The sequence below is a fragment of the Heliconius melpomene genome, chromosome 12 (assembly GCF_056956725.1).
Source record: "Heliconius melpomene rosina isolate 202511_hmr_F chromosome 12, ASM5695672v1, whole genome shotgun sequence".
Lineage (NCBI taxonomy): Eukaryota > Metazoa > Arthropoda > Insecta > Lepidoptera > Nymphalidae > Heliconius > Heliconius melpomene.
In genome coordinates, this window is record NC_140400.1 from 6,191,078 (window position 1) to 6,216,326 (window position 25,249).

General features: G+C 36.1%; 2 protein-coding genes across 6 annotated transcripts in view; both read left to right on the plus strand.

Moving 5' to 3' along the window:
• Hasp (Hig-anchoring scaffold protein) overlaps positions 1-13,339 on the plus strand; it is a 79,513-nt gene extending 66,174 nt beyond the window's left edge. For 2 of the 3 annotated variants that reach the window (XM_085194775.1, XM_085194776.1), the window contains 12 exons: positions 409-535; positions 1,870-2,048; positions 2,139-2,283; positions 2,661-2,779; positions 2,976-3,138; positions 3,372-3,532; positions 3,953-4,126; positions 4,578-4,772; positions 5,602-5,772; positions 6,117-6,261; positions 6,671-6,862; positions 12,074-13,339. In XM_085194775.1, the coding sequence (XP_085050901.1) occupies positions 409-535; positions 1,870-2,048; positions 2,139-2,283; positions 2,661-2,779; positions 2,976-3,138; positions 3,372-3,532; positions 3,953-4,126; positions 4,578-4,772; positions 5,602-5,772; positions 6,117-6,261; positions 6,671-6,862; positions 12,074-12,173 (1,871 nt within the window). In that variant the 3' untranslated portion in view covers positions 12,174-13,339. The remainder of the gene's footprint in view (positions 1-408; positions 536-1,869; positions 2,049-2,138; positions 2,284-2,660; positions 2,780-2,975; positions 3,139-3,371; positions 3,533-3,952; positions 4,127-4,577; positions 4,773-5,601; positions 5,773-6,116; positions 6,262-6,670; positions 6,863-12,073) is intronic. The other variant, XM_085194777.1, reaches the window with a different exon arrangement.
• Positions 13,340-15,693: 2,354 nt separating this feature from the next.
• The window catches only part of Rhp (GTP-Rho-binding protein rhophilin), a 65,764-nt gene continuing 56,208 nt past the window's right edge, over positions 15,694-25,249 (plus strand). For 2 of the 3 annotated variants that reach the window (XM_085194779.1, XM_085194778.1), the window contains exon 1: positions 15,694-15,826. The gene's annotated coding sequence lies outside the window, so the exon portion shown is untranslated. The remainder of the gene's footprint in view (positions 15,827-25,249) is intronic. The other variant, XM_085194780.1, reaches the window with a different exon arrangement.

A 25,249-nucleotide genomic window follows, 5' to 3' on the forward strand; every position in this document is an offset into this window, starting at 1 on the left:
CACAAGTCTTGCTTTGAAATACTGCGGCGTGGCCAAGCCTTTACAAGCTAGTACTGAATAAAATAAAACAATTAAGAAATAATTATTACCCAAATAATTATTAACTTTTAAGTTTTAAATATAAAAAAAATCTTATAAAAGTTTTCGAAATAATTTAAGAATTTCATAATAAATGCACCAAAATCCATAATAGAAGATTAGAATACTTAGAAGGTTATTCTGCGCTTCAAGGATCCATAGACCTGAAGTCTAGATGGTCTTGACAGACGGACAGACCGACAACAAAGTGAGCTTATAAAGTTTTTTACCGTTTTTACCTTTAAAATTTGAGGCACAGAATCCTAATAATCGACATAAATATTTCTGTGAGAAATAAAGTACTGCAAGTAAACGAACAACATTTTACAGCTAACTTATCACGTCCACGTCCCACGTCGGAATATCAAAGCGGGTCAGATATTGTAAGAGAAGACATCAGTGAACTGGAACCAGATTTACATGGAAAGGAGATCGTCGAGTGCGGACCACCTGCCAGGTAAAGGATTTTCCATGCGACTCTTATCTCTATTATCCCAAATTTTAACCAATCTCCATTTTATTCTGTTATTTTTCAAATATATTTAGTGATTATTAAAGATATAACTCACCATTGATTCATTGTCCAAAAGACCGTATTTACATTAAATGATTTCTATACATTAAGTTAAACCCAGAAAAGTAACGTGAAAATTTATTTGAAAAATAATACACCTGACTCCAATATTTGATATTGACTCCGTGCAAAATATTTGCACAGAATGAGTAATATGAATGAATTTTGCCTTTTTTATAATTCAGTATTTTACACAGATAATGTTAAAATATAACCGGAAACTTTTCTTTTCCGGGAACTATTTCTAAGGCAAGATAAATTCATTACATGACAAAAAAAAATGTTTTCAATTACTTTTATAAGTGCGCTTTCATTGTAGCTTTCGTGTGGGTATTTTAATTTTTACAATGGGCACTATATAAGGTTACTGTAGCCTTAAATTGAAATTTAAATTAAATTTGCTAGTATTAGAATCTAAATAAAGCAACAATTTAAAAATGTGATAATAACTCGATATGCTTTAAACGCATTCAGTTTTTTGATTTTATTTATTTTAAGTTTGCCTATTTTTTATATTAAAAAAATGAGTTCAAGTTGTGTTCAACGCGCAATATTGAACACAAGTTGACAGACTCATCAAACCCAACAAAAGATGGGGAGCGACAAAAAAATAATATTTTTGCAAAGTCTGCGTTTCTTATTTGCTGGCTGGAAAGACTGAAGGGAACCCAGGCGTTCAGGGATGCCAAGCCCTGGTGAGAGCCTTCTAGGTTCGGACTTTTGCTTTTGTAACTTCATCATATTTCTGATCATCATCATTCAAATTAATAGCTCCATCACTTTTATCTTTATCACTTTCATTGATAACGTCACTATATTAGGTGACATCTTTTAACAATATTTGATTTCTTCAATAAATCTTTTTCATACATTTGGTTTTCTAGATTTACTCTTTGACTCGGTTCTATCGTTTCAACGATATCGAAATCCTCAGAAGGCAGGGCTTAGATTGAAATTTTGTATGCGTGACAATAATCACTAATGAGACAGCTACATCGCTGTTTTTGGCTTTTTCCTTTCTGTCTTGGCCGAGCTTGCGTTATGTTGCGATTTTTTGGCGACTTAAAAGTAAAAATAGTGCATGCCGTTTAATTATAAATAAGGGGGTTCTCTAATTAATTATTTTGATTATATTTTACTGAACTGATTCATTATTTATCCTGTTACCGTAAATCCAACACTTTTAGTTTAAGTTCCCAAAATTACAATTTTGTTAGGGTACAAGGAACTCTTATTTATCGAGATGGATCTGAAGTGAACGACACTGTCGAAGTGGATGGGTATCCTCACGGGACGGAAGTCACGTTTCGGTGTATAGCCTCTATTATGGGGGAAAAGACAACATGGAAGCTAATTTGTGAACAAGGAAACTGGGTTGGAAAAAGTTTTAATTGTGGTAAGTGTGGTGAATTAAACCGTAATCACAATTTATAAAACTTTTTTAGCAATAGTCTTGCAAAATATACATATTTATACAACTTCACAGACGACCTGGAAACTCAAAGTGAAGAGCTCCTCAGTAACAACAGCTGCACATTCCGTAATGAAGAACCACATGTTGTATCCTTCTTTAATGACTTGGAGATTACTGAAACTGTTGATTTCCCTCCGGGTTCAGTAATAGTTTCTAGGTAAAGTATTGTAAAAATAGTAGTAAGTCTGTTTATTATATAATAATAGTAACATTATTATATAATAAACCGACTTTAATTTAAAGGTATTATATGATATAAGGATGATATAATGTATAATATACATACCCTCAAGAAACACGTGGATATCCATATCTCAAAAACTACTGAACCAATTTTAATGAAACTTGGTCAGTTCCTTTAGTTGGAATATTCCTAAACTAAATCAAAAAGGATCATCTCGATAACGTTCCGACAATATCAATATCTCATACACATAGAATAAAATGTAAAACAGAATGTACGTACATATATAGAAGTCGTTAAGAAAATTATATTGCATTACCCAATAAATAGTTTAAAATTTCTAATTATAGGTGCAGTGATGTTGGTAAATACGCAATGAGTGGATCACAAGTGCGGAAATGTGTCGGAGGTTCCTGGGACGGTGTAAAACCAACATGTTTTGGTCTCAACCAAGAAAATGACTACGCAAGTAAATATACTATACTTGGAACTTATTCCTATTCTTATTCCATTTCTTCAATAGACCAAGTACGCCGTACTTGGGCTATGGGAGAAATGGAATGAAAAAAAATCATTCCTTCAAGTAGGAAGTGAATCATTGCCTAATTAAACATATTCGTAGACCATAGTCGTTACTATGCTTTATTTATTAATATTCATTTTAGTGGAAAAGCCACCAACTATACTCTTCAGGCATTCTCAAGGACCAATAGCACAAACAAACGATGGCAAATTGCTAGTGTATCCGGGAACAGTTCTACATATGGAATGCTTATGGATGAGAAGATTTGGGAATCCCAAGTGGAATGTGACGCATCATGATCCTGAGTATGTTATTGTCGCTTTAGCTTGTATTATTACATTTTTTAACAATTCCTAGTTATTAGGTTTCTATATATACATACACTGTATGTATTAATGTTAATATTAGGTATTGTTATAGTAGCTACATACATTACTTAAGTATAAATTTAGCAAAGCTTAAATGGTCTAAGCCAAAACATTAAATATTGTCTTGCACTATGTTAATATTCCCTTAATGATTTCAATATTATCATCAGATCTGATAGGAAATATCCTGAAGGCTGGACTACGGATCCAGGGAGAGACAGCAGCTTAGAATTCAGACTCAGCATTATAAATGCTGTCAAAGAAGATTCTGGAATATATCGCTGTGAAACACCAGCACGACAGAGCCACCAAGTTGAAATAATTGTTGAAGGTTAAACATCATTTCTATATAAAAAGAAGTATTTCAATATTCATGGTTAACATGTCATTGTTTGTTAAAAAATATCAGCTTAATCACCTTTAGGATATCAACCTCATACAAAATATGAGACCGTCGTGGAGCAGTGGGATAACTTATGACGGTAAGCTGATGATTGAGCGTTCGATCCTCATTGGGGGAATGCTTATATTTGAGTTATTTTTATTTTCCCAATCTGGTAGACAAAAAGCGGCGTTGAACTCTGCTACTCAGCAAACAACGTCTCAAAATTGGGCGGTCTTAGAGAAATGGTTTTAACATTAGATTTCTTCTGACTGACCTGCCATGCGGAAAAAGTGTAGCTTTACACTTTTTTATATACTATAACACTACTAATAATACTATAACAATACTAATATATTTAATATTTAGATGTACATTGCCCACCTCTGCCGATTCGTCGAGGATTAGTAGCAAGCACATCAGGCACACAGCTCGGTACTGACATTAAGTTTTCTTGCGCCAACGGCAATGCTTTACTTGGTGCACAAACTCTAGTGTGCAGAGCATCGGGGAATTGGAGTGCACCATTACCAGTTTGTGAAAGTAAGTTAAATTTATTTATATTTTCGGTAAGTTTTTTTTGTAGCTTCTCGCTTTTTCCCGCATGGGTAGGCACAGGGCACCTAGTGTTAGGACATTCCGCTTCGCACTCTCTGCTCAATTTTCGAGACATTGTGTGTAAGTGATGGAACTCAATTACATGTACATACATATACCTACTCTCTGCTATATCCAACTAACCCGACGCAAATAATTTAAATATGATTATCCCTCTAAGTGATGAACGAGTGATGAGTGAGTGAACGGTTTGTTTATAAAGTTTTTCATTTCCTCGCTCTAGTGAGGAAACGAAAAACACAATATATCTAGAAAATTAGGCGGAAAGTCGAATACAGAGTGTCTTAACACTAGCTTCTCTCTGTCTACCCTCCTTTGTGCGGGCGGGAAACAGTGTGTAGCTAAAAAAAACAACCAATCACATTTCAATTTAAAGGTGTTGAATGTGGAGAACTCCTCCATGATATCCCACTAGGAGAAGGCGAAAGACGTCCACGTGTGGCTATTGTATCCCGAGGAGTTGGTGGTAGAGCAGCTTTCTCCTGTCCACCAGGATGGGCTTTGGATGGGCCAACGGAAACCGTTTGCTTACCAGCTGCTGATTGGTCTAGACCGTATCCAATTTGTAAAGGTGATTAATTTAAGGATATATTAATATAGTGAAAGCTATTTATATTACTTTTTCCTATATGATAGTTTTTTATTTGTTTAATTTGTTTTCCTTCTCCTGCTGAGTTCCGCCAATCAACACGCAATGGGTCGAACATTGGGTGCCTGGGTGGGCAGGGGCAGCTGGTACATGCGGGCTGTGTGTCGTGTGTTTATGTAATATTATGTATTTATGTGTGTTAAATTATTATTTTTAATCAAAAACATAATTGTTTAAAATAAAAAAGTTGTGCTTTGGAACTATAAATAAATTATTTAAGCTATTTCTATTATTTTACTACACAATCTATACTAATATAATAAAGCGGAAGAGTTTGTTTGTTTGTTTGTTTGTTTGTTTGAACGCTAAAATCTCTGGATCTACTGGTCCGATTTACTTTGTTTTTGTTTTGTATGAAAGCTGCATTCTTCAGAAGTGCTATAGGCTATATAACATTACATTACACATATATACTAATAAATTAAAATACTTTTTAATTTGACATGCAATTTATTCTGCCATGTTAATAACAACCGTCGTCGCTACGCGACCGCGTTCGTTTCCGCGTCATTTTGATATTCATCCTTATGAAAATAAATATAATAGTCACTTTTAGCATTTCATCTAGATTGAAATTATATTTCTATAGAAATTATATTCTTATATTTCAAGCAGGCGTAGCCGCGTCCGGGTCCGCTAGTTTGTATATAAAACTGTAAGAATAAATTATGTTAGTAATCATTATTGTTTATTAAATTATCTATATCTAGTTCCAATATGTCAAAATTTATGCCTACTTACATAATTCCAGAGGTCTCCTGCCCGGCGTTACCACCACCTGCGTCAGGTTACGTGCTCGGTCGAGCACCGTACCGGGCTGGTGATGTACTGCAGTTCCACTGCAACCCTGAACACACTTTACACGGTCGACCCATACTGGTGTGCCAGGATAGTGGAAGATGGAGTGATAAACCTCCTACGTGTAAGTTTTGTTAAAAATGTTTGATTAAGGGTTTTTTTTAGCTTCAACCTATATATTACACATGTATAGGAAGGAGGCTTACCCTCTTATGTGAGGGAACCTGGTGTTCAACCACTTTCTTTCTCATGCACCATTGAGTGGAACAACGAAACAAAACACGGCGTTGAATTCCACCACTCAATACGCGATATCTCGAAAATTCGACGGTGAGCGAGGTTGCAAAGCGAGTGTCTTAAAACTAGGTTCCCTCTGTCTAAGCTCAAACATTTAAGCTTTATGATATTGCTATACGTAATGATAGTTCCACCTGTGAAACCGTCACAACAAACTATTGCTTTTTACAGGTGCCCAAGCATGTACGTATCCAGGAACAACGATATCAGGGCGCATGTCTTCAGTAAAATTCTATTACAAAATTGGTGAAACTATATCGTTCACTTGCGAACCTGGCTACCGGCTTGACGGTGCTACCATGCTGCGATGCCTCAAGTATACATTCATTTATTAAATAATTAAAATAGAAGATGAAACAATTTTACAACTACAAATTAAAAATATTTAAAAAAATCCTCTAATTAAATATCTCCTGTTATGGTTAGGTAGAGTATGACAGGGAGGTCCTTGAATGATAAAAAAGATTTAAACAGAAAAACTAACCAAAATATTACCTACATACCTCTAAAATATATTTGTTTTTTATTGTTTTATAAGATCGCGTTTCAGTTATTTTAAAATGAATTCAAACTTTGTTTTAATGATATTACACCTTATTAAACAATATAATTTTTATTTGATAAAACATAAGATACACTAACGTTACGGTAGCACTTATCTAAATTCCTACTATTTACTACTTATTAATCGTCAAACTAATACAATTGCTTTAAAATTTCAACAGGAACAGAAAATGGTCGAACTCCATACCTCTCTGCACACCGATAAGCAATTACACCTCGGACACAATAGCCATGTTCAACGGCGACATCGACGAAATGCTGTCGGACGACATCATTTTGACAACTGACATTTTAAAAAGGCGCGAAACGCCCGCCATTTTGTCTCCACAGAGCTATAAAGCTGCGATGACACGAATGGCGACGGGTTTTTTTTCAAGGAGTTCCATTCCGACCGCGGTACCGCCCGGACGTCTCAATGTCCGCTTGGCATCGCTTTCGCAATCACCAAAACCAAAAAACCCAAAAACCAAAAACCAATCCACGCACGCGCGCACTATCGACCTACGCCACCCTGCAACACCAAGAAGACGAAGAGGACCGATCGGCGTCGTTTGTTCGGCGAGCGGCGATCTCCGTTGTTTTGTGTAGTGCAGTGTAGTGTGTTAGTGTCCATAGGATTTCACCTGGATTCCATACCCACGTGAGTACTTTTACACAGTGTTAGCTTAAGCTAGGTACTCACCCCGGCCCCACCAGGCCGAGACATTAGGTCAAAGTAGGCACACACCCCTCGCCTCGGCGGGGGGTCAAGTTTAGTCAAAATGGTTCGGATAGACTCGGATAGTCTACTTAAGTTCGCCGCAGACCATATCCCGTCATGTTTCTTTTTGGAAATAACCGCATTCGTGGAACGCGAAAAACGCCAGCAAAAGCAGGTGGCCAATCCCGGCGAGACCAACGCCGAATCGGACGAGGACGAGGCTCTGGACATCGTTCTAGAGTCCGAGTCCGAAGCTGAGGAGGCGGCGGCCCCGCCGGCCGAATCCTCACAGGAGGAGGAGGATCAGGACGGTTTCGAGACCGTCATATCTAAGGCCGCCAAACGCAAGGCAAAACGATCCCCCGATAATTCAGGCAAACGCGCCGCGAGCGCGCTAGATTCCCCCGCTTCCCCGCGGTCCTCACCCCCGCGCAAAAGTAGGGCACGCGCGCAGGTAGCAGAAATGGGTGCGCAGGTAGACAAAAACGGCTCCGACGCCGAAATGACTGACAAGACAGACAATGCAATTGCTAACAATAATAACAGCAACAATAATAACTCAATCCCCGCGTCCAACTCTGGCGACGGTTCGGTACCGCTACCGGCCGGCGCTCGTAGGGATAGGTTACCTCCCCCGATCATAGTTCAGGAAAAGAAAGCGTGGGACAATTTACAACTTTGGATGTTGTCCGCTAAAGTGCAGTTCAATTCTGCCAGATCCACAGCGCAGGGAGTTAGAATTCAGGTGTTAACACCTAAAGATCACAGGGTCCTTACGACCCACCTTAGGAATTCAAAGATAGGGTTCCATTCTTACGCTCTGGAGGACGAGCGTCAATTACGTGTAGTCCTCAAGGGTATCCCAGTCGAGTTAGAGACCCAATCCGTTTTTCGGGACTTAATGTCCCAAAAGCTTCCCGTTAGGGCAGTCCACCGTATGTACAATCAGTACACTAAAAAAAGCTACGACATGGTCCTAGCTGTCCTAGACCGCAGCCCTGAGGGCAAACAAATCTTCAATATTAAATCCATCTGCTCACTCACGGGCATTACTATAGATAAGCCATGGTCTCGTGGCATTCCCGGGCAGTGTCACCGCTGCCAGCTCTATGGGCATTCCGCCAAAAACTGTCACGCAAAACCCAGGTGCGTGAAGTGCTTAGAAAGTCACGCTACTGCTGACTGTCCGCGCAAGGTCCCAGACCCGGCCGTACCTCCCAGCTGTGTCTTGTGTGAGACCCAAGGGCACCCCGCAAACTACCGCGGATGCCCTAGGGCCCCACGCAGGTCCGGCGGAAAGGGCGGCAGGACGCATAAGGCTTCGATGCCTTCCCGTCCAGCGCAAAACCCGTCCGGCCCTCAGCCACTACTCCAACCAGCCCCTCTTCCTTCCACCAATGCGTGGAAAAAACCTCTACCAGAGACCCAAGCCGCCAAGGCCTCCAATCCCAAACCCAAGCCCTCCAGGGCCACTTCCTCTGCCCGCCAGCCCCGTGGGGAGGTAACAGAACAGGATAGTATCGAAGACGCGATCGACATTGCGACCAGCTTTTTAGATATACTAGATAAAGACGAATTATTGGCCTTCGCGAAAGGCTTAGTAGACTCAAACGGCGATCCTAAAAGTCGACTTCAAGTAATTAAGCTCAACAGAAAGCTTATAGCCAAATTACTACTTGTCAATGCTCAAACTTCCAATGGCGGTCAATAATAATTTTAGAATCAACCCGCCCGATTTAAGACTCGCGCGAGTCAAGCCGCGTTCTCTCAACATAGGTTATTTTAACGCTAACGGTCTCAATACGCAAATGGGGCTAGTCCGCGATTTTGTTACAAACCGACAACTCGACTTATTTCTAGTTCAGGAAACGTTCCTTAGAAATTGCAATAGGGATCCCAAGATAGCCAATTACCGCACTATTCGTAACGACAGAGACGGCGCCAAAGGCGGCACCGTCATATTTTACAGAAAGACGCTTCACGTCATACCGCTCGATCCGCCGCCGACGCTCACTAACATCGAAGTTTCGGTCTGTAAGGTTCACATGACTGGACATCCACCCACTATTATAGCTTCCGCCTATCTCTCTCCATCAAAGAGTTTACTTAGAAGCGACCTACAGACACTACTAGACATGGGGGACTCGGTTATCATAGCCGGGGACCTTAACTGTAAAAGTACCAGGTGGAATTGCAACTCCACAAATAGAGGAGGAATCGAACTCGAAAATATCTATGACCTGACCACCTCTCGCTTTGAGATAATAGCCCCCCTCACTCCCACTAGATTTGGGCCCCGGGGCCGACCTTCAATTCTCGACATAGCCATCCTGCAGGGCGTCTCTCTCAGGCTGCGCTCTATCGAGGTAATACCAGAGTTAGACTCAGACCATAGACCTGTAATAGTTAAATTAGGACCCGATTGTCCTCCAGTTCTTCCTAAAACCACCATCACCGACTGGTCTAAGTTCGCGGAGCGCCTAGGCAATCCCGACACGGAACCGACAGACGACATACCTGACAGATTCGACTCGGTGGAAGTAGTCGAGGCGGAAATTAACCAACTTACTGACAGACTGGGTAGCACTCTCGACGAGTGTTCTAGGGAAATTCCAAGTAATCCAGAAGGACATTTTAAGATCCCGCGTGATCTCAGAAAGCTCATGAGACGTAAAAACATCGCCAATAGGGCGCACGATTCATTTCCGTCGCCGGCTAACCGCGCTAAACTCTGGAGGCTCCAAAGACAGGTTCGAGCCCGGTTCGAGGACCTCAGAGACGAATCTTGGGATCATAGGTTATCAGAGCTTACGCCATCGCACGTAGCGTTCTGGCAATTAACCAAATCATTCAAAAACGACACCGTAGTCGAATTACCGCCGTTAATCCGTCCGGACGGAACACTAGCCTCAGACGATCTCGAAAAGGCCGAATGCCTAGCGGATAACTTAGAAAGTCAATGCTCCCCCTCGGAACAACCGTGTGATCCAATTCACGTCGCCGCGGTGGACACACAGGTCGAAACGTGGGCACCGTTGCCACCAGCGGGCGAACCTATAAGACCGACCTCTGTCGAAGAGGTACAAGACATTATAAAGCGCCTTAAGCCAAAGAAAGCCCCAGGATCCGATCGCATCTCGAATAAGATCCTTAAAATTCTTCCCATTCACATTCTAACGCTTCTCGTTGCCATTTTCAACACGCTCTTAAAAGAGTGCTCATTCCCAGACCAATGGAAAGAGGCAATAGTCATAGGTATTCACAAGCCTAAGAAACCTCGCACATCCCCGTCCAGTTATCGCCCCATAAGCCTTCTCAGTTCAATGGGCAAAATATACGAACGCATCCTCCTCACTCGTCTCCAAGCCGCAGTCGTGGCCAATGACATAATCCCCCCCGAACAATTCGGCTTTAGAGCCAAACACTCCAGCATACACCAGGTACACCGCCTCACGGAATTCCTGTTATCCCGAGCCAAATCAATGCCATCAGCGGCAATCTTCTTAGACATTGCAAAAGCGTTTGATAAAGTCTGGCACAATGGCTTGATTTACAAGTTACAAAAGACTAACGTACCTGACAGACTCGTGCACATCATTCGAGACTACTTATCAAACCGCTCATTTAGATACAGGGTAGAAGGCACCCTTTCCTCCAGTAGGCCAGTTAGAGCTGGAGTCCCTCAGGGCTCCATACTATCCCCGCTTCTGTACAATTTGTACACTCACGACATCCCCAAAACCCCAGGTACAAACCTAGCCCTTTTCGCAGACGACACCGCCGTCTATACGTCCGGCCGTGTATCAGTCTGCATAGCTAAAAGACTCCAAAAGTCCATGGACCGCATAGGTCAGTGGCTATTTCAATGGCGCATAGAGGTCAATCCCGATAAAAGTAACATCATTTACTTCCCCCTTCGTAGGACAGACTACCTGCCACATGTCCGCCTTTTAGGCAAAATAATTCCCGAGGCCAAACAGGCCAAATACTTAGGTGTCATTCTCGACAGTCAACTGTCCTTTAAAGCCCACATTACTTATGTTCGCCGCAAAGCGGCCTACGTCCTAAGTTGTTTGTATCCACTCATTTGTGCTAAAAGTAAACTCTCACTTAGAAATAAAATCCGACTCTATAAAGCACGCGTCAGACCCATTTTCGCCTACGCCTGTGTTGTGTTCGCACAGACAGACCTTAGCCGTTTACAAGTAATTCAAAACCGTTTCTTGCGTAATACTACCGGTGCCCCGTGGTACATGCGTAATACCGATCTCCATAGAGACGTCAAATTAGATTCAGTAAAAGAGCACTGTCGCAAGCTCTCTAGTAGTTATTTCACCAAAGCCGAATCGCATCCGAATCCGCTGGTGGTAAACTCGTGTAATTACGCCAAACGTCGCCCGTGGGATCGCCGTCGACCCCGGGATATCTTAACCGATGATGCTGACCCCATCACTAAAGCGAACGACCCTAAATTTGTAGGTAGGGCCACACACAATCGCACACATACACGCTACGCACACCGTCCCCGCCGGTGGAGACGAGGTCCCAGCTTTACTGTGGCCCAATCGCGCCTCGGCGCGAGAGGAGCCCGCACTCACTAATCCAATAGGGCATCAAGAGCCCTCCCCAGTAGGCTTTGGTCGAACCGATCGAAGCAAAGCCCCCCACTACGAACGGTGTTCGCAAGTCGCGGTCCGAGTCTCAAAGGAGACGCCCTTGCGCCACTGTGTTCTCTTTTGTTGGTACCTTCCACGGTAGCCATGCCAAGGTCAGAGCTCGTCTAGCTCGGCCTCCCCAAGTCCGGTGACGCTGTAGAGGCCGATATGGCCAACAGCATACTGCTCAATCGAAAAACGAAAAACGAAATGGCGACGACGCGAATGTTACGAAGATCGCCTATAGAGACTTATAAAAATAGAATCTTTAGAGTAAATAGACTTTTAAGAAGAGATACTGAAAGATAATTATGTGGGATATAGAAATTTTGGTTTAATTGTGCCAAAATATATTTTTTTTTTCAATTTAATGTTAAGTTGTTTATATTTCTAAAACTACGTGAGTTCCTTCAGATTGTATGCAATAATGATATTATAATATTTATAAAGTATTATCCCAGTATTCCAATGTGTATTATTAGATTTTTATTTTTCTGTATCTTACATATGAAATTCCAAAATAACCACTGGTCTTGAAACTTTTGACTTATTATATTGTTTTTTTATGTATATATTTAATATTAAATTTGTTACAAATTATACACTTTTTTTAATATGAGTATTATAAAATAATATAACAAAAATCTTAAAGCATTCCTTATTATATTTTGTTAACAATTAGTTGTTTTATAATTGTACTTATATTTAAGGATTTGACTAAAGAGACTAAATCAATAGTTTTTATTACTATTCTATAAGTAGGTAAAATTTATTTGTACAATAATTTTAACGTTGTTACCTCTGAATTTTTCTTATTTTCTTTTTGTCATAGACGTAACTAGAATTTTGGTGTAAGGCAAAAAGAACGGATATCCCTCAAATACTCGGCACATTATTGCAAAACCTAGTTACGTTTATGCCGTATATTAAAATTTTAGTATGTATTTGTAAATAAAATACGCTTCGCCAAAGATATTAGAATACCTGTTAAATAGTCTTTATATTTATCTAGATTATAATTACTATGATTAAGTAAACAAATGTAATTTTTAAAATAGGTATTCCATAAAAAATAATTTTAATTAAAATGCTCTACACAGCGCACAAATTTGGAACAATTTTTGATCTAATGCAATATTTTGGGTCATGAACAATAAAAATTAAAAATAAATATTAAGTAAAAAAAAAAACATTTTATGCCTTTTTTTTCAATTAACACGTTACTTAAAATATTTCCAAATATATTTCTAAAACCAAAAAGATGTTATTATTGCTTCATGACCTGAAATAAAAGAATATGCATATCAACTAAATAGCATATCTTAACGTACTTCAAGTAAAATTTTCAAAAATCAAAAGCAATGTCGTGTTTTTAAACATGTATAGATTTTCCTAACTAATTATAATAATTCTGTTCTCTACGATGCATACAATTGCAGATATAAATTTATCAAAAGTAAAAAATATATAATGTATTTGTCATTTTTTATTTTTTATTCTTCTGTATTAATGTAACTTATGGTTTCGATATCCTCTCGGGGAAAAGCATTTTCAGTTTTCCCGACCTCTTCTGCTCCGACACTCAACACGAATTCAATGAGAATGGAGAGTGGAGAACGAAGTGTCTTAGTCTCTTTGCCTATCTCTCTGCTACGGGATAAATCGGAAAACTAAAAAACTACTTAAATAGTTCTTATTGAGCAAGGAATAACCTCTTGGAATTTCTTATATTTGCCCATATTATCTTGTGATAAGCAAATCGAATGGTGAGAATTCCACGTTACACTTAGATATGAAACGAAAAATATATCTTCAAAATCTATTTAGGGCCATGGCATAGAGGTACCTATTTATTCTATTTTGTATACTGCTCAAGGAAACCTTTTTAGAAGATCGACTGACAAAATTGAAGAAAATATTATCTTTGGTCCCTCACAATGTACCAAGGATGCTTAATTTCACCTTTTCACAAGAAGCCATGGCTATCGATAATGCGTTAACATGGTGCGGACTTATTTGCAAAGGATATTAGTGCACAGTCGCTAATTACGGCATCCTCGATGCTGCAGGCGTTTGAGCAAACCTGATTGCTATTATACCACGCAAACTCAACATGAGGTACTATACTAACAATAATCTTAAGTATGGAGTCCTATTATCGGGCTAAGTAAATGTTAATGTTGACCATATAAGGTATTAAGACGATCTTGAAGGCCCGCGTAAGTATTTAATTTTAATGATATAGGGCTAAATGAAGTGCATTTTGGGTCTTTTTACTCAACACACAATATATTCGTATAGATAAAAATATAGAAAGAGCTAATAGTTCCCTTAAAATGTAGAGAAAACTAAATATTTTCGCAAAAATCTTAAACTTTATGCTTTACATGGCTATCATTTTTTAACTTTACAAAAATGCAGTTAAGAAATATATAATAGGAGTCCAATATTTAAGTTAAATATAGGATTAAATATTGCCTATAAGGCTAGATACAACTAACTAGTATTCAAAGTAAGCGAATGCAATATGACCTTTGATAGCTTGAATTCGTAAACGATGAGCGATCAAAACCTACACTAACTAAACCTACAGCAATGTACCTAATATTATTATTATTATTATTTTTATGGAAAAAGAACAAGGCAAACGAGCGTTCGGGTCACCTGATGATGATCACCGCCGCCCACGACCCCGTGCAGCACCAGAGGAGCTACAGGTGCGTTGCCGGTCTTTGAGGTGGAGATAGATATTTGCATAAATTATTTTATTAAATTATTTAAAACTGTCGTGTGGTGACCTAACATCGACTTAGTGTAAACGCGGCAGTTGTGTGTTCTATTTCCAATTAGGATAAAGATTATTTTAAATCTAGGTAATAACATAAAACGCGGCGTCGAAGTAAGCCTGGCGAAAATTCGGGAACAGGAAACCTAGTATTCAAATACTTCAGTTCTCCACACTCAACCGAATTCTGGAGACATTGTGTATTGAGCGGCGGAATTCAACGCCGTACTTTATCTAGACACCAGAGCGAAGAATTAAAAATATTGAATAAATATTTAATTACCTCGAGTGGGGATTGAAACTACAACCAGTCGCGCTAACACACATATTATTACACACACACACTATATTTTCTTTAAACATAAAATTTAACTTGTAAGCTGTAAATAGGTATAATTAAATATACATATTTAAAAAGAATACTATATTAACATCAACGGAAATGAACTGTAAATATGTATGTATTTATAAATAGGTATTTTTATACTTTCTACATAATAATAACATTTACCACATTCACCGATTTACAGAATTTCCATTTCGATGATTTAAAAGTTTATATATATGACATTCATATCAACATTCGTAACGAATCAACATTCGTTGATCGAGTACAAATAAATTAATAGACATATAAATGTCTAGCGGTACGAGACTAGTGACACGGAAAGGTTTCAGTGGTTCAGCAGATGTTTGGGAATTTGTGATTTTTTTGTAAAAAAAATGGGATTTTTGAAGAAAATAAAGACTTGTCTCTTCAAATTACTAATATTCAAGCAAAATATTCATTAAATATACATTGTGTAGTTGACAAGTAAAGAAATTATCATTTTCGTGTAAAATAAGTAATGGTTATTGAACAAATTTAACTTACATGTAGTTCCAATTACATACCCTCTAATATTACAATAAACATGTTATACATTGCCCGCTTTAACAGCAATAGAGGCTACTTACTCTTAGAATACACGCAGTGTATAATAAATAAAGATAACACAACATTCCCACCTGTATTATGAGGTTATGTCAAACTCAACTCAGTTTGCCGCGCACCGCGACCAGAAAGTGACGTGTCATAGATAAATAATTAAATTTAAAAAGTGCGAAATAAAAAAAATAAATAGTGTCAAAATTTTGTGAATAAGTGTTGTGATATGTTATACGGAGTGATTTTAAGGTATATTTTTATTTTTAAATTAATATTTAGTTAAGGTATTGTTTAAAGTAATTGTTATCTTGACTTTGGTTATTGATGACACGAAACATTTAGAAACCAAGGCTGTAGGAAGTATTGTTTATGCCTTAAGCTGTTTAAAATTATAATTGACTTTTTAATTATTAAAACGCTAGAAAAATCATTTAACCTAAATTCTTAAAACTGAATTAGTCTCGAGATAAAATGTAAATTTTAAACGTCGTTCTGATTTTATTATATGCATAATTATCAATATAATATGTTTATTCCTATTCTTTTAAATTACTTGTGCTAAATTAACACCATATTTTTTTTATATTGAGACATTATCTGTATTAGATCAAAAATAATATTACAATTATAATTATTTCTGAGTTCTTGTATAGAATTTCAGTATGTAATAAACGTTACAGTAATCTTTATTGTGTGAAATATTTTCAAAATATTATGAAATTAGTATATATTTACAAAAAGTTATATTACTATAGTTTTGATGGATAAATTACTCATCACATCCACTTTGAAGCGGGTTTAAATGTTTAATAAGATTAAATAAGTACTTATAAAAAAAAATAATAATAATAAGAAATATTTATATTACCAATATAAAATATTTTTCTTAGCAAGATTCGAAGTCAAAGTCATTGTTTTAATGACACATCCCAACTGTGCCATTGTGGCTTGTGGCACAGGCACAGCACTTTCATTACTTATTTATTTTCACTACTAAATTACATGTTACAATACACAGCTAATAAGTTCCGCCATCAAAAAAAATTGGAATAAACAAAATATTTAATGTTTTTGACGAAAAAAACATGCAGTCGAATTGATATCCTCCTTTTCTTACAGAAGTCGGTTAAAAAAAGTATGAATAATGCATATCAATCACGTTTAGAAGTTTCGCGAATTGGGACCTACCTGGAATTCACCCCAAACGCCAATTACTATAAAAGGTTTTACGACCGAGGAAGGTATTCCTTGGAATTTAACTTAAAATTTGAATTATAATATCGGGCATCGGCCCTTTTTCTCATATATTTCTATGTTTTTTTAGGAACAAATAATCTTATGCTGTATTGACAAATCAGGCTGTTTTTCTTTCTTTGCGGGTGGGTGACTACCTGCTTGGAATTGAAAATTATTTTTAAAAAACTTATTATTCCAACATTATTCTAAGACACTTATTATTCTTACTTTTCACTTATTTAAAACTAAATACTATTCCAGAAATTCGTTTAATACTGACAGAAATGCCCTTGTCTTAGTTGTTTCACGTATGTATATCATTGCCCACATTTAAAGAGGTGGAATGGAAGAATTAGAAGTTAACTACACTACGGCGTCCAACGTCACACATCATCAAAAAACACAAATCTTTTTACATTTCCACAATGACATGGGTGAGATTTAAAGGAATAACTGCATATTGCCGTTTCCAAATAAATCAAGGAGCTTCATTTCATTCATTAAATGCCGACTAAATTTGATTTTCACTCGGTGTAGTGAATTGTTTTCATTTTCTTCCACTCTATGACTTATTTTTATTCTGGTATCCAAATTATCCAAAGAATGCGGCGTTGAGTTCCGCAACTCAACACGCAATACCTCTTTTATTAAGCAGTACGTAGGTGACGAAGTATCTTAACATTAGATTAGGTTCCCTCGGCCTACTTTATCCGGGATACAAAAAAACATTAAAAACTTAAATTCACGCATTACTTCCTCTGTTACTTTCATATAACGCTACTTAAAGGTCGTAGGTTCGATCTTGATCCCTAATTTAATTCATAAAGAAGCTTTACGCTCCGCCGAGCATGACTAAAGTTAGTTAGTTTTCATACGTACGGAGTATAATATGTAAATTTATTATAACTTATTTCTTATATTCACACGTCTTTTGCATTTTCCGTAGGATAGGTAAAGAGAGCAAACTATATTGAAATTACTTTTACCTGCTTTTGCCTGCGTGGTCTAATGAAAATAATTAAGATTTGTGTATGACATATACCACATTCATAGTCCTCGAGGTAACTTTGACCGTAGGTGCGATGGGCTACGTAGAAAAGAAAAACTTCGTGTAATATAGCTTTTTTAAATAAATTATAGTATTTTACAATTCAAAATAGTAGTTCACTAGTTCCTGAGATTAGCGCGTTCAGCCTAACAAACTGTTCTTTATAAGTCGGTAAGCATTTTTGTATTTTTATATAAAACGGTAGGCAGAGAAAATCTACTATCAAGTTTCATTCTCAACTTTTCCTAATGGTAATATGACTGTAGTTAATTCTTCAAAAGAAAATATTGTTATTTGTTTTTGTACAATAAAAACAAAAATAATACTTTAAAATTAACATTAATTGCATTAAACATCTCTCAAATACAAATATGTCGAAGAAACATTAATATAAGTTTTTGTACATCATTTCATACAATACTGTATGTACTTATAACTTTAAAATATCTTCAAAGTGACCTTGCCACAGAGTGTATATTAAAAGTAATCATAATCATTACTTCTATTGTTTTTTATATGGTTTTTTGACGTCCCATCCGGGTTTTAATATCGTTAAATATTTGCAAAAAATAACCAAAATAATATAGTACAAGGCCTAAAGAACTATTTTATTTTATCTAATATTTAGTTTATTATAATTAACATACAGAATGAAGCATTTCAATAACAACACTTTTACAGAATATTCTTTAAAGAAATATATCATCATGGCGCATTAGTTAAAGGATACCCTCTTAGTGTCAGAGAAACATCAAATTGTTATAATCAAAATTGTTTTCATATCGGCGGTTTAGTTAGGTAAATTTCTGCGTTAAGTTCCGCCGGTTAAAATACACTTTTATTATAATAATAGCAAAAGCAGCAATAATAACTAATTTAACAAAATTTTTATAAGATAAAAAAATATCAATGTTTTCTTATTTGTTGAATATTTGTGTTAATATAATTATTACTAGGCTGCCTTCAAGAAATTATACAGTCAAGCCAACGACAGTTTTAGTACACTGCTATTGAGACGTAAAGCAAACTATGTTTTTAGAACTGGAACTGGAGTAATAGTTGCGATTAAGCTAACTCTAAATGGATTTCTAATTTCATTATTGAGGTCGTCGTGGCGCAGTGGGCCGACGTCTGATTGTATTCGTGATGGCTATGGGTTCTATGCCCACACGAGGAAACAAAATATTTACTTATGAAATAAGAAACGGAATCTCTGGTATCGAGGGAAAAAAGCGCGGCGTTGAGTTCCGTCACTCAACACGCAATGCCTCCAGAATTCGGCTAGTGTGTGGGGAAAGAAATGTCTTAAATCTATGTTCCCACATGTGAAGCTAATTTATTTATTTTTTTCATATACATTTACTCTACTCTACACTTTTTGAGTGTCGTAACATTAGGTTCTCTCTGCCTACCCTGAGTGCAGCTGATGCCCGTTCAATTTTTTAAAAAATTTAACGGGATAATAGAGAGATTGGAACCCGCGCCTCGTGGAAACCGTCTGTGTCTCTCTTTCCTAAGTGTGGAATAACACTTTAAACACGTTAAAACATCTCACTTTAGTTAACCTGCGTCAATGTTCGCATTCATTATGCATATTAATATGACATTATTACCTGTTTTGTTTCGCTAGGTGAACATTACGACGCTATTGTTTTTAAACCTTGAAGTGTCTGTACATTGCACTTTTTGACTAGGACTTTATTTGTATTTATATAGATTTTTTTAGTGATACTAAACTCCTGTAATGTCGAGACACTCTGTTTTACACTTATTTCTTTTTTATTTTCCATCTTCATAGTTTCGCTCTGTTTTCCCAAGTTCCCTCTGCCTATCCAGCTAGGTGCAGAATAGCAGCTAAGATATTAAGAACATAGTGTCGAGACACTAGGTTTTCTGCGTTTCGGCCCCGTTTATACACAAACATTGCCTGTTGACTGGCGAAAATGGACGGCTGGTTTTGTTTTGCCAGAATGGAAATAAATAAAAATATTTTATAATTGTATTTTCAATTTGATTTCTGATTCAGAAATAAAAATGTAGAACGTAGCGGAATTTTGAAGTCATGCCTTATTAGAAGAACACATTCAAGCGCTTAAGCCAATTATTTGTTACCACTCCTTAACATACAAAAAAATGTTACGAACATTATAAATAATATATCAAATTTTAATACACAGCAATTACCCTATCTATGACAGAGGATATCTATAGAAATTAACAATCAAGTAATTACATATTGCAGAGGGAACATAGTGTTAATTCACTCCCTTCCCCACGCACCGCCTAATTTATTTCAAGATATTTCGTATGGAGTGGAGTTCAACGCCGCGCTTTGTCTACCAAGACAAGATACGAAAATGATTTAAACATAATCATACCGCGAGTAAGAACCACAGGCTGTCCACAATGTAAAAGACTCTTTAGCTATTCAAAGAGCTCATCTAAGTCCAGCCTTAACGCCAAGTTGTTAGTCTTGTAAGTCATTTAATTGTCCTGGCCTTGGACGTCTAATGAGTAAAAAACATGTGGAACTACCTACATCTATTTCTATTTATTTAATTATGTCTTTAGGTATCTTTTTGCATTTTTGGCGTGATTGAGATAATATTATAAAAGTAAGTAAATAGACTTATTTATATTATATACCTTATTGACATATATGCTACTCTATACTAGTATTGGACTCGCGACTTTGCCTGTGTGGACTATAATTAACTTTATTGTTTCGCGACTCAACGCGGCTAAAAGAGGGTCACGGAATGACTTAACACTACATTTCCTCCATCTACCATATTATATGGGATAAAGCATGCATCTGAAATAAATACACTTAGGTACTTATAGCCCAATATGAAATCTAGTTAATAATCTAATAATAAGATCCATGGGAAACCATATTGTCACGTCAACTGCAATTTTCCCATAATAATAGCCGTAATTGACTATTTTTCAAGGTTTTTAATATAATTGATTACAGTTAGGCATGCCATAATGACATCTTTTATTTTCCAACTTTTCAATCTTCTTTTTTCTATATATTTTTTACGCATTTTACAGATTAAGGTTAAAAGATCATTATCGTTATATCGCTCATTTGACGCAACAATGACGTATTTGCACTTTCAGAAATATTGAAGGACGCAGTAGGTATTTATAAAAAAACCGATAGGTTGCGGGTTCGATTCCCCTTCAAAGAAATGTCTCAAAATGAGAGCGAGTTTCTCTTCTAAATACATTTGTAGTATGAGTCTATAGTGACGCATCACAATGTTCTCTCTCTTGCTACCATATAATTGTTTTTAGCTTTACGCTGTATTCCGAAAATAGAAGGGCAGGCAGAAGGAGCCTTGTATCAAAACCTTACGTTCCACTCGAACTGCCCAATTTTCGAGATATTACATGGTGAGTGGCGTAACTCAACGCCGCAAGTTGGCGTCTTAACAGAGAAAGGATATTAAAGTAATTTATTCTCAATACTAGGATTCGAACCTACAACCATCACGTCTACAGTCACAGAGATAATGAATTACTAAAATTACTTAACTTAAGATAACAAGTTACTTGTTACTTTTAACCTATTGCGTGTAAATTACAGTACAAGCACCATATACGATATGTAATATTTAATTGGTCTCAATCCAGTTCTTGTAACTTTGTAATGAAAATGATTGAATTGATTGATTATGATTGGTTCTAAGTAAATGACTTAAATAACTTAGCTTACTATGGCATTGTTATGTATTAGAAGTTACATATACCTAAACTAATATCGAAAAAAAAATGTGTGTTTGATTGTATAAATCTTAGAGGCATCACACCTTATTGCCAGAGCGAAGAAATGACAATATTAATAAATAATAACTCATTTTCCCGAGTTCGAATTATCAATTTTCAACATCATTTTTCAATTAGTTCCTAAGATTACAGCGTTTATACAAGTTTACTCGTAGCTTCATAACATTAGTACAGAAGAATAAATTTTAGATTGATCGGTCGGGAGAATATGAATTGCGGGGTTGCCTTCTGCCACTCAAGAAAATAACGAAATGGTACAGAAAATGGAGAAGAGAGTGACCAAATACTATGTTTTCCGAGTTCCACCTACAGGAGAAATAAAAATAAATTGATTTGTATAATGTATAGAAAAGCGTTATAGTTAATCAAATGAAAGGCAAAGTCAAAGGTTGTTAAAAGCGTAAAACAACCGACTTAATAATTACTTCATAAAACACAAGAAATAATATAATTTAATAAATAAAAATTGAAGTATATCAAAGGAAAGATAGAATATTTGTATTGAGCACGCGAGGCAGCACCGTGCACCGCCGCAGCGACTAGCGAGGACGAGCGCTTGCACAGCGTGACCGACGACGGCGAACACGTGACTCGAGTACTTAGTAAATATTAAATATGCGTTTCTAGGATTAGTTTTAAATGGAAACTGAAGATCTCTATTCATTATTCTATGCATTTCGAAAATAAGTAGGTAAATTCAACTACGGATATATTATAAAAATATTGTTTGTTGACGACAGACTAGCGCAATGGAACAGCAGAGCTAAGTCTGAGAAATATAAGATTTTTCATAAAATCTCGAATTGTCAGTAAAAAATTAACATTAAAATTAAATTAAATCATCGTGGTTTCTCAGACTACACACGCAAATGTTATAGGTTCAATCCCAGTCTGGGAAATTAAATTTAGGGGAATTTAGGGAAATTAAATTTATGTTGGAAGAAAAGTGACATAACAGAAAATTATAATACATGACGAGTACAAGCAATTTTTACTTTACAAACTATCCATTTTTGTTTTATTTTACAAGTTAGTGGAATTTGAACTCACAATCGTCGCGTGCAGTCAGGCATAACCAATTTTGGTCGCAAGGAGTTCTCCAAAATACACCGCGTCTATTATTTTAGACAACTATTTTAATAGGGTTCCGCGGCTCGGTTTGAAAAATACGATGAAAGATGTCGTCTAAATTCGACAAAATATAGTAATTCTAATATTCACTTATTACTTACTTAATAATAATATTTTAAAATCGAATCCATATAAAAGAATAAGATCAGTTTTTACCCATATTGCAGAATAGGCAGGAAGAACCTGGTATCATGACACTTTATTCATCTAAATTACAATAATACATTGCCTATTACAGTTGAGTAGCGTAACTCAACGCTGAACTTAATCTTAACAAATCAGTGAAATGAAAATAATTCACTCCACCGAGTTGAACTAGAACTCACAGCCATCATATTTTCATCAAACGCTGTTCCACTGCACCATAAAGGTCCAATAGTGGTGGTAAAAATATGCAACAGATAAAACATTTCTAATCGGTAAAAGCATTAGTTCGGAAGGACTTCTATTTCCATTTCATCATTATCAGAGACAGGAAATAAGTTATTTTACGCTACAAAGTCAAGGCTGGCGCATCAACATCAATGGCGTGTGACATTTATTTTTAGAATATATTTTTTACATGCGGGAAACAGATTAAAAACTAATACGAGATTTATTGAAAATGTGAGTTTATTATTTTATTTTTTTATCTGGATTTCAATGAGACTCAAAAATAAAATAGATAATATATAATTAACGAAATTGGCACGCGGACTAGATGTTTTTTATATTATATTTTACTAGCTTTAACGTGCGGTTTAACACTTGAGGTCAGACGAGAAGCCTATTAGCCTATGTTGATATAAATAAATTATCTATAAAGAATGTTCAACGATCGATCACATAAAATTTAACTATATTAATATAAAAATTGCAAAAATTAACCTTAGAATTGGCTTAGCTTTACCTAGAGATTTTATTAGTTTTTACGGAGAAACAAAAAGCTTAAATCGAGACTTGGCTGGTTTTTTTTTCATTATGTTTTGGTGGATAACAGATTGTTTTTTTTCAATTTGAGTCAGTAGTTTCTGAGATTAGCGCCTCCAACCAAACGAACCCTTTAGCATAGTACGAACAGGGCAGAGGATAGAATGTATCAATAAATATAACTGGTGAAATTTCTATCTATTTTTGACATAATACGTGAACCATAACAGAATTGCAGAATAACCAAACTTTTTCCCCAAATAGAAATCGAATACACAACTGTTATACAGTTAAACATGTTTTTTCCATAGAATCATCATAAAATACACTGTCATCGTTTCTTCTAAGATTTCACACTTTAAATGCCATCAATTAGGAACTAACTCTTATATCCTAGGTTTTTAATATGAGACACAATGCCCGTGAAGTTCTCACAGCGTTAAACATTAATATGCTAATGTGTTAAATGGCATTTGGCTGTAGTTCCTCGATCTGGGAATTAATCAATTAACGTATAACGGTTGCTTTCGAATGGAATTTAAATATTCTCGAGACTCTTGCATTGGTTGTAGGTATTTGCTGGGTAGAGAGAGAGAATAAAGTGTTTAGACACTAAAACGAATGGTTAGTTGTATTTAAAATCGGGGAAATAAACTATTTTAATTGAATACAGTGTGTTGTTCTTTTATAATTTAATTTAACATAATTATTCCCCTAAATGGATATTGAACTTACAACCTTGTATAAGGTCAGGCACTGTTCTTTTGAGTATCTAGAAAAGATATAAGTTTAATATTTAGACGAAGGCGAAGTATGTAAATAAAGAAGAATATAATTTAGGTACTTAAATATTTTAAATTTTATTCTTTATCGCTACAATTTAAACGGTCAGCTAATTAAGATTTTGATCAACAAAGAATTTTAATTACTTCCTTTTCGTGAAGAACTTATAAAAGACCCGGAACGGCTGTAACTAAGACAGCTTGCTCTAAACACCACGATGGTCGTGGATTCAAATTCCACTCTCGAATGATAATAATATAAACAATTTTATGACGTTTCACTTTCACTTACAACTTTGTCAAATTAGTCAAATGGAAATAACTATATTTTAACGAAATAAGTAATAATGATTTATAAATGCCTTATAATAAATAGACTAATAAATAATGCTAAATAGACTGACTATTCAACCCATAAAGAATTTCGAACTCGCTCTGGTAAAAAGACAAAGCACAGCTTTGAGTACAAAGTCGGGAACCGCGTGTTACTTACTTAGATTATAATAATATTGTTCTCTAATGTAAATGTACAATATAAGTTTAATTAATAAAAAATGTAATATGAATAACAAAAACACTGGCAAGTGCTATATGCACTACCTATAGACTGGGATCCGACCGTTGAATCCTGCATAAACGAGTTTTCTTAATTAAACCTATATTAATGAATAATACATGATTAGGAGAACAGATTACACCTGGGTTGCCTGGAAGAATCCTGCCGCAATCACCTTTAATTACATTTTTTCGTAACTCGTTTTTGGAGAAAAT